Below are 9,811 nucleotides of genomic sequence, written 5' to 3'. Positions count from 1 at the left end.
AGCTCAATGCATTTTAATTCACAGGGCCTATTTTGCATACAGCGAATTGTTTATTAACAGACTAAAATAAATTCTTGGTGATCAAATAGGGAGGTATTTTTAGCCTAGCAATAAGCTTAGTAATAGATTATGGATATTTTGCTTCCTGGCTTAGGAATAAATATCTAAAATCAAAAGCAGGGAAAGACCATAACTTGGTATCACAGAATTATAGGATTTGAGAGCCGCAGAGGCCACTTTGACCATCTTTCTCATTTCTAAAATGGGGAAATCAAGGCCTGGAATGATAAGGTATAAGATAACAGTCAACAAGGAGGCTGTAGGAATGATATTAATGTGGCAATTGCACAGGAAGGCAGCATGATAGACCAACTCTCCTGGCATTCTGAAATATCACCAAGTTATTCCTTTAGTATTGTGAGCTCCAATCACCTGTTTCCTGGAAATAGTCCCTTGTACTCAGCCTTCCTTTATTTCTTTGTTTAAACCAAAAAAGCTGTAAAACTTAAGAATTTCTGAGGCAGCAGAAGGAGTTGCCAGAGCAGGTTCCCAGGCAATTGCTTGGCGCTTGTGAAGTGCATAAATTCCACAGGGGGAAGTCTAGTCTTCCATACTCTATCAGCTCTCTTTTCACAAACTTTTAATCCCTAACCTCGTCTTTCTTTCTCAGTGATCTTGAGCTCCGTGGGTTTGAGGTGATGAAAGCTTAGCTTACTTTCTTTGAGCAGTGATTTCTCAAAACTCAGGGCCATAACACTGTGGAATATCTGGTTTCTCACCATGTCCCTGGGGAAGATTCTGCAGCTCAGTGGACTTTTTAGATTTATTTCATCTTCTGATTTCTTTCTCCTATGAGCCGTTCCTTGAAACGGAGTCTTTTGCTTTCAGTAAAGAAAGGGCTTCTTCTAAAGAGCCAAGTCTACATGTCTTTACTATGGGAGGGAATCTGCAGTGAAGTCTGCAAGACCTGCACTCATTTGGCTGTGCAAGTTGGCATGATGACCAAGTGGAATACACTCTAAAGATGAGATATCCATGCAAAGTATCTCAAAAATTCAATCTTGATTTCCTCTTAAGAGACTTTAGCCTTTAAAGATAGAATTTTGTTTTTCTTTTCCTCTGGGTGCTGGCTATCTCACATTTGGCAAAACTTCCCAATTTTTGAACACTTCTTCGACGGGTGTTCTGTCTTCTTGTTTGCTTTTTGGCTGGGTCAGGTAAGGTGTACGAGAGCGTTTCTATATTGCTAGGTGAGTTTTCACAGGCTACAGAAAATGAAAATAAAAATGACTTTAAATGCAAAACAGCAGGGCCTGGTGAGAGGACGCTTCACCGGCAACAATTAGCACTTCGGCTTCTGCACAGCAGCCGGAAATCAGCTTTGCTGCGTTTGGTCCAGGCTGGAGCATCTCAGCGGCAGCTGCAGCGGCGGCACAAAGGTAGCACGGGGCTAGGAGCGGGGCGCTGTCCTCGGTGCTGAAAGGCGGAAGCGCTCGATGGGCGCGACAGCTCGCGAGACCCGAGGTCTAGCCCAGGGATCGTGGCGGCCCGGCTCTGAGCCGCGCTTTCTCAGCTCGGCGCACGCGACGCTGCCAGGGCAGTGCGGGGTGTGGGGTGCGGGGGAGGGGTGGGACGCGCGCGCCAGCCGCCTGCCGCGAGTCGCGCACGCGCGCCCGGGGCTGCCTGCTCCTCTGTGACTTGCGTGTGTGTGTGTGTGTGTGTGTGTGTGTGTGTATCTGTGTGTGTGTGTGTGTGTGTGTGTGCGCGCGCGCGCGCGCGCGCGCGTGTGTGAGACAGAGGGGAGAGGGAGAAGAGAGCGCGAGAGAGGGTGAGTGTGTGTGAGTGCATGGGAGGGTGCTGAATATTCTAAGGCACTGGAACCACAGCGGCAGCTCCGCTGAAAACTGCATCCAGCCAGTCCTCCGGACTTCGGAAGCAGGGACAGGGCGCAGGACATCAGCAGCCACCAGCAGGACCTGGGAAATAGGAATCCTTCTGCCTCCACTTCACGTTTTTAGCAGCTTGGTGCTAAATTGCTGTCTCAAAATGCAGAGGATCTAATTTGCTGAGGAAAACCGCCAAAGAAGGAAGAGGAGGAAAAGGAAAAAAAAAGGGGGGTATTTTGTGGATGCTCTACTTTTCTTGGAAATGCAAAAGATTATGCATATATCTGCCCTCCTTTCTCCTGTTTTATGGGGACTGATTTTTGGTGTCTCTTCTAACAGCATACAGATAGGTAGGTACCCTTTGTGCTCTGCTTTTGAATTGTGCATAATTTGGTGGTAATCTTTGTTCACAGTGGACAAATTAATTCATGTCATGTAGACTTATGTCATACCTTGACTGCATTCCAGATTTAAACTGCCTAGAATATACATATTTTTCTTAGCATGTATATTGGCTTTGGTGCAAAAGAGGAAAAGGTGTTCTCATTTCTGATCTCCAAATTTTATTAATTCCGCCTTAAACAACATTTTCCTGTTTGTTCAGATTCTCTAGAGGGTCTGAATGCAAACCTTGTGATTATCAGGAAAGGCTAATGTTTCTGGCCACCTACCTTGCCCTCAGACTCTCATCTGTGCCTTGACCCTTTAACTACCATTTGGACGATCAGCTCCCCGCTGCCCGAGTCCGTTGATGTGTTTATCCGGCCTATTAGCTGAATAAGAGACTCCTGGGCTGTTGGGCGCTAGCGGGCTCCCCTCCTTTCCCTCTCTGGCACTGACACTGTTCTCCTGCTTGGTGTTTGTTCTTTGCAGGGGGGCTATTTCCCAGGGGCGCCGATCAGGAATACAGTGCATTTCGGGTAGGGATGGTTCAGTTTTCCACTTCGGAGTTCAGACTGACTCCCCACATCGACAATTTGGAGGTAGCAAACAGCTTCGCAGTCACCAATGCTTGTAAGTAATGAATATTCATGTCTTTTGGATGCCGCACGCGGAGCGCCCGCGAGTGTGAGTGTGGCGTGTGTGTTTCAGTGTGTCAGTGTGTGGGTGTGAGTGACTGCACACGCGCGTGCGTGTGACGGCGTAGGGAGAAAGTGGCTGCAATCTCGGGGACCCCCGCTGGCAGTGTGTGTGTGTGTGGGGGGGGGGCTGAAGAGGGACCGAAAGGCATTGAAAAGTGTGCGCACTAGGGAGGTGGAGTGGTGATTGGAGCTGGAGGGAGCTCCCTTAGGTTCGGGGGGTTCTAGTCTTGGGTGTTTCAAGAGAAGCCCTCCCTGTCCCTCCGCCTCCACCCTCCCCCCCACCTTGCGCGCCTGGTGGTACCTTGACCACAGAGAACACGCTGTTTCCCCGGGCGCGCTGTCGGGCTGCTGGATAGATCCCACGGGGACTGCTGAGCCCCGACGCCTGCCCCGGCAGCTGCGCTCCTCTCCTGGCCCTGGATTTAAATCCACAGGCCCAGGACGGATTCATCGTCTGGACCCCTGGAGCCCCATATTACCCACCTCGACGGGACAAGTTGTTAAAATGGTTCTGGAGTTGGGTTCCGGGCTGTTACGTAACGCCCACCCGAGGGGCGCGGCGAGGCTCGGCGAGGAGCGGAGGCTGACGCAGGCCCAGGGCCCGGCCGGGTCGGGTAGGGGTGGAGGGGGAGCGCTGTCAATTTCTCGTTGCTCTGTTCAGCTTGAGCCTAAGTTGAAGGGGGCGATTCTGCCGTGGGCGCCGCGGTCAGCTCGCCGGCCGGGTGCGCTTTGTTCTTAGGTAGCGGGGCTCCAGCAAAGGCAGCAAGAGCTGAAGGACCTGAAAGCAGTTGGAGCCGGCCGAGTTTGGAAATCTGAAGGAGAAGTGGCTGATCAGCCATTTTAGTCTTTGCAGTTATCCATATTAGCCCTAGCACTCCGCGCGGGGTTCCGGGACACGCGATGAAGCTCTGCCAAGGCTTCGGACAGAGTGATAGAACGCAAGCAATTAAGTCTCTAAAAGGTTCAGTGGAAGGGTTCGCGGGCTCCTGTCCTGGCGCTCCCACCCCTGCGACGGCGTGGGCAGTGCAGCCGCCGCCACTTGTACCTTCCTGCCCCCTTCCCAGCAGCTGCCATCATTTCCTGCCAACCGGCTTGGGAGAGTCTTTCCTGCCTTAATGTTCTCGGTTTTTATTTCATAGTTAACAGTTTGGAGGGGTGGGTTGCAGATGGCCCACCTTCCACTTTGGCGACAGTGTAAAGGAGCTAGCGGAAAATTACCCCAGAAAAAGCCCAACTGCAGCGTTCCCACATGAGACAAACTGGTTGCCATCGCAATTCCCCATACTGAGCATTAATCATAGAGTCGATGGGTTAGCTTGATTATGGTATATCAGGAACATCATCAACTCATTTTGAAACTACCATCATGCGGATGAAGGAATGGAACAGTTTTCCTTTACTGGTAGAACAGGGGCATTATTGTGGTTATGTTAGGTGTCTACAATCCAATTGTTTATAAACAACCTATTTAAGAAGTTTTCAGTGCCATATATATATATATATATATATATATATATATATATACATACCAAGTGAGAAAAGAAACTAAAGGTGGGGGTGAGGGGTGAGGAAGAGAGAGAGAGTCTTAAAGTGGATTTGCAGCTTTAAAAAACTCAGTGGAAGAATATTAGGAATATTTGGAACAATTTTAGTACATATACAAATACAAAGAAACTGTTGTAGTTTAATTGTTGAAGGTTTTTATACTTGACCTATTGACCTACCGAATTTAGGTTACTTGTTTTGATATCAAGTTTCTATTTTTCTTTTCCTGAATTAAGAGTTTAACACGCGCCTGTGCTAAGTATCTAACTGTATGTAATTGTATACTAGTGTGAAAATGCTTTGAAAAGTAATGAAACTAAGGACTATGATTATTGGAAGTATGTAGATTTTTAATACAGGGTGAAAGTAATTGACAGGTACACTTTGAAAAATGGTCAGTGTTTGAGAAGTTCACTCATTGGTGAAAATAGTGAGAGGGCCAGAGTAAGAAGATGACAGATATGTCCACTGAACAAAATGAATATTCCTTGCTTCTAAGAGATATTGAATGACTGTTGGGTCTTTGTAAAGATTAAAGATTACTTTTGGTTTAGGTTATAACTAGGTTAGGTCCTCAGTCTCAATATTTTTGAATAGATTTATTTTTAATATAAATTGTATTGGAATAAGATATGCAGACAGAAAATGTGTATTAAATACATATATAACTCCATGAATTTCCACAGAATGAATACATCCATGGCACATGATTTTCATTGAAAACACACATACACACACAATTTGTTTGACCACACTTCTGAGAAACTGGGAAGATCAAATCGTCATTTTGCACAGATTTTTTTTTGTTTTTCTCAGAAAATGAAGCTGAAATAAAAATGCATGTCTCCAGATCCCAAAATTATTCATCCATGGATTATTATTCTAAGACACTAAAATAAATCATGGTGAAGAACTGAATGTCTTTTCAAGTTTGGCATGTACTACTCCCATGTTATAAGTGATCTTACTGATTGCTAAAGAGAACTAGTAAGGGACTGTTATACAAAGGAGACCCATTGGATAGAATTTTCTGGAGTTGACATTGACTCATTGAGCAAATAACATTTTTGCGACTCGCTTTCTTCATTCCCTTAGGAATTTCACAATCTAGAGATTGTAACAAGAAATGGAGCGTTTGTGTCCTTCATTTCTTTTCGTTTTGTCAAGGGCAATAGAACATTAAAATTAGTGTAACTCTTTTATGCTCATGTAAACTACAGTCGTGAAGTCAGCAGTCAAGAACTGAATGGAAATCTTGAATATCAAATTTGTCAAGATCCGTCTTGATCATTTAAATCCTGCTCCAGGTTTTTCTCCAATGCTTAGCCTCTGTTGGCTTGCCTTTTCTGTCAGGGGAGTCCACGATTCTTCACTATGAAGTGGAAGGCAACATCAAATATGTTGATAGCTAAAACCAAAATGACTTTCTCTCATTTCCTCCAGAAATGTAAGGAATTCTACTTTTTAACTCCATTATTAAAATAGGTGTCATCCATCAATGTTCATACAGTAGCTTCTTGTTTTACCTAGCTAAATTGTAAGATTCTCAGAGTTAAATTTCTATGTTCAGAAAGTGGAGTTTTATAACTTCATAACATAAAAGAAATTCATTTACTCATTTAATTTTATTCCTGAGATGAAGGCACTTATTTGGAATGTGTAGGTTGACATTGATTTAAGGATCCAGCAAGATCCACCAACTGGGTTAAAGTTATGCAAATGAAATGAAGTCATTATTTTGTGAGCTGGGTAAAACGACTGTGCAGGGCACTGAACTCCCACATCTTCCTCTTTCACAGTCACAGTGAGATAAGGAAAGTACCTGTTTATTCCCATTTGTTGCCATCAGTACCTGAGGAAATAAAGACAGATTTCCAATTCTTTCTTTTGCTCTGTCTCTCCCCCTCCTCCCACCCCCTTTTCTTTTCTCCTTTTCTTTCTTCTTAGCTAGAAATAGTACTGAGAGTTTTTTTTCCCCTGAAAACTGTTAAAACCTAAACCTTTAATATCAGAAAATACAAACCATAAAACTGGAAAAAAAAAAAGACTAGCATCTGATGTGTTCAATAGTTCAGACTAGTGTGGGACCTCAAGAATTCCTCCCTTTTTCCCTCCCCTCCTCCCTTCCTTCCCTCCCTCTTTCTTTCTTTCCCTCTTTCTTTCTTTCCTCCCTCTCCACTCCCTTCCTTCCTTTTTTCAATATTGAGTTCCTTCTAGTTGTCAGGGAATAAATGAATATTTTTCTCATAGAAATTCATTTCTTCTTCTAACATTTTTCTTCTATGCTCTTTTAAATAGTTTTCAAAGTCTTGTAGACCTTGATGCCTTTAGTGTGCACAGGCCACTGTGGTCTTGTCTAAGAACCTTAGTATGAGGATATGAAGATATTCTAATAGTCCTTACACAAAAGCAATGTATTACAGTAACTAAAAATTTTTGTAAAATAATAAATCTGATTTGGGCATATGTGTACACACCACTTATTTTATATAGTTTAACAAAACAGCAAATATTAGGAAAATACTAAATATTCTTACACTATCAAAAAATTTAATAACCTAATACTGTGCTCATTCCTAAAATTTCTTTAAAGTAAAATTGTCTAAAGCAGCTATAAACATGAGAATTTGATCCCATAGGGCTTTAGAATGAAAACTTTTAAGGATTAAATTTCCTCTTCAAAATCTTTCCTTTCTATTTCTTTTCATGAATGACTTTGACAAATTGCTATTAGTCTATTTTAAAATAATTCAATAATTTTATATTTCAATTCCATAAAATAAATTATAAAAATATGTAAAGAAATAACAGATAAAAATCTACTTTTTCTCTAAGCCAGCAGATGGGGATGTTGGAGAAAATATTGTTCTTTCATAAAACTGTTGCGCACACTAAATACCTTTTGAAACACTGTAAACAAATTTATTTAGAGAAATTGAAAAAAAAAATCTATAAATGGCATCCACTTTGAAAAACTTCACCTAAAATGCTGTTTGAAAAATAATTCACAATACCTTTTAAAAACAATTGTCTTTGAGTTTGCATAGATTGTCTTAAATATCCTTGTAAAATTGACTAATAATAATAGTAATAAATGATTACTAAAGGCATCCATGGACAACATTGACTGTAAATGCTCTTAGAAGAGAGAGAATTGTAAACTTGTATTTTTTTCAGCTTTTAAACCTTGATTCTGCAGATATCATTTTTGAGGTATATTTCTTATCATTGAATTTTAGTTGTGAATTATTAAAGTTGTGTATCTGTGTTCATAAAATTAATTAATGTTTGCTAAATCTTTATTACAATTTGCTGGAATATGATTTTATGTGTGTGTGTGTGTGTGTGTGTGTGTGTGTGTGTGTGTGTGTTTATGTATAGTTATAGATTATAAGTGGTTATAGATGGGCTGGGTTATCATGTCTTGCCATTTTTATTGAGGTAATTAGTAAAACTGGAGTTATCAACATATGCAAACATTTTGTAGAATTAGAATCAACTTGGATGCTATTAAGCAAAGATTAGAATTCATGGTGTGAAGAAAACTGGGACACATGTACCAGAACACAATACCTTACAACCTGGTGTTGTAAATATTGTTATAATCAATTTGAAGGTTACAAAGAAAGACGTAGGTCTTTATATGTAAGAATAATTAATTTGTCATTAGTTGTTTGGTTTTTTTTGTAGTTAAACTTACATACTTTACTTATCACAAGAGAATTTCAAGAAAATGATACATTATACTGCACTATACTACACTATACAATCAAAGAAAGAATGGCATCAGTTGAAACATTCTATTTTGGGATTAGAGATGTTAAATATTTAAATGAAAATACTATATGAAACGTTAGAAGCTTGATGTTAAAGAAAACTTATTCCTGTGCTTTTTCCTTTTTGAGGTCTTGCAGGCTTCAACCTGCTGACTCAAGAAGTATGGAGCATTTCCATTTCACATCAAGCCTTTAAAGTGATAAGGTCATTGCACTGTGACATTATGACAATAGAATGCTGATTCATGCTCAGACCTCGGATCCTCTCATAATCTCTTCCAATAGCACTGTACAGACTTTTCAACTTCCTAGAGCCCCCCGAATTTTAAGGAAGGCTGAAAAGAGCAATTGTTTCCTAATTAGTCCAGCATGTTTTGTTGTATAGAGTTTTCAGAGAGTATATTTTTTCCTTCTTCCTCTCTTCCTCTTTCTCCTCTCTTTTTAAAAAAAGTCAATGGAAATACTTAATTTGCAAAGCAAATGCCATTACAGAAGATAACATTTAAATTTAAATAGAGATTTTTGTTTTAAGGGAACAAAGGATGCATTACAGAGTTAAAATCTTGTCTTAGATTTAAATGTTTTATTGGGATTGGTAATGGCCACTGGATAAATTATATTTCCTTTTCTTTTTCTTTTCCAACTGGATCCTACTGAAGTTTCCTTAGATGTGATTAAAACGTTAGCTTTTTTATTATGGTAATTTTCAGTAAAAATTTCTGAGATTTTTCTCTAGTGATTTGAATAACTAATTGACAAACTTCTTATATGACTATGTCTTTTCAGTACGGTAAGATAATTAGTTGTTGAATTCAGGGTTAAAATTTCAAAATCTCCCCCAATTTAAAAAAATTAATACATCAAAATGTTTTTCAAAGCAGATTGTACTAATTTGGGGGGAAAAAAAAGGAGATGAATGTGGTTCTTACAATGGTGTTGATTAGGAGTTTGACACCTATTATTTTTCAGTACTGTTCAATTTATTTTATCATTTTTGATAATTTTAATTTATAGAATGAAATCATTTAAAAATTAACATGGGGAATGAGAATGTGGCCTCCTTAAAGGAGGCAGGATCATGCCTTTTTTGTCTTTCTATCCTTCACAAACCCTGTCCCCGTTCCTAGTACATTGAGCGACTTAATGATTGTTTATCTATTAAACACATTTAATATTATAGGAGATTTTCTTATTATAGAATTATACTTTTTAAAGTCAGAATTTTGCTTTTCCTCTTCATTTTGATTTCAAAAGAAACAATTTACTTGGTGACTGCCTCATATCCTATTTAGATAGAGGTGTAATATATTTTTCATTTCCACCTACAGGCTGCATATGTTCAGTGTTATCATCTTTATTCCTTAAGGTACATTGCTATTTATTAAATGATTTGCTGAAGTGACGCCTGGGTGGCTCAGTTGGTTGAACGGCTGACTTTGGCTCAGGTCATGACCTCATGGCTCCTGTGCAGGCCCCACGTCAGGCTCTGTGCTGACAGCTCAGAGCCTGGAGCCTGCTTCGG

At 40.5% G+C, this 9,811-nt stretch overlaps 1 protein-coding gene across 3 annotated transcripts in view; it reads left to right on the top strand.

The window, feature by feature from the left end:
* Nucleotides 1–2,133: 2,133 nt before the first annotated feature.
* Nucleotides 2,134–9,811, top strand: part of GRIA2 (glutamate ionotropic receptor AMPA type subunit 2) — a 156,042-nt gene continuing 148,364 nt past the window's right edge. For 2 of the 3 annotated variants that reach the window (XM_007084209.3, XM_007084208.3), the window contains exons 1-2: nt 2,149–2,236; nt 2,760–2,900. In XM_007084209.3, the coding sequence (XP_007084271.1) occupies nt 2,149–2,236; nt 2,760–2,900 (229 nt within the window). Of the gene's footprint in view, nt 2,237–2,759; nt 2,901–9,811 lie in introns of all 3 variants that reach the window. The other variant, XM_007084210.3, reaches the window with a different exon arrangement.

This window comes from Panthera tigris, chromosome B1 (genome assembly GCF_018350195.1).
Source record: "Panthera tigris isolate Pti1 chromosome B1, P.tigris_Pti1_mat1.1, whole genome shotgun sequence".
Lineage (NCBI taxonomy): Eukaryota > Metazoa > Chordata > Mammalia > Carnivora > Felidae > Panthera > Panthera tigris.
The sequence above is the reverse complement of the archived record's forward strand: the minus strand, read 5'-3'. Positions and strand labels throughout refer to the sequence as shown.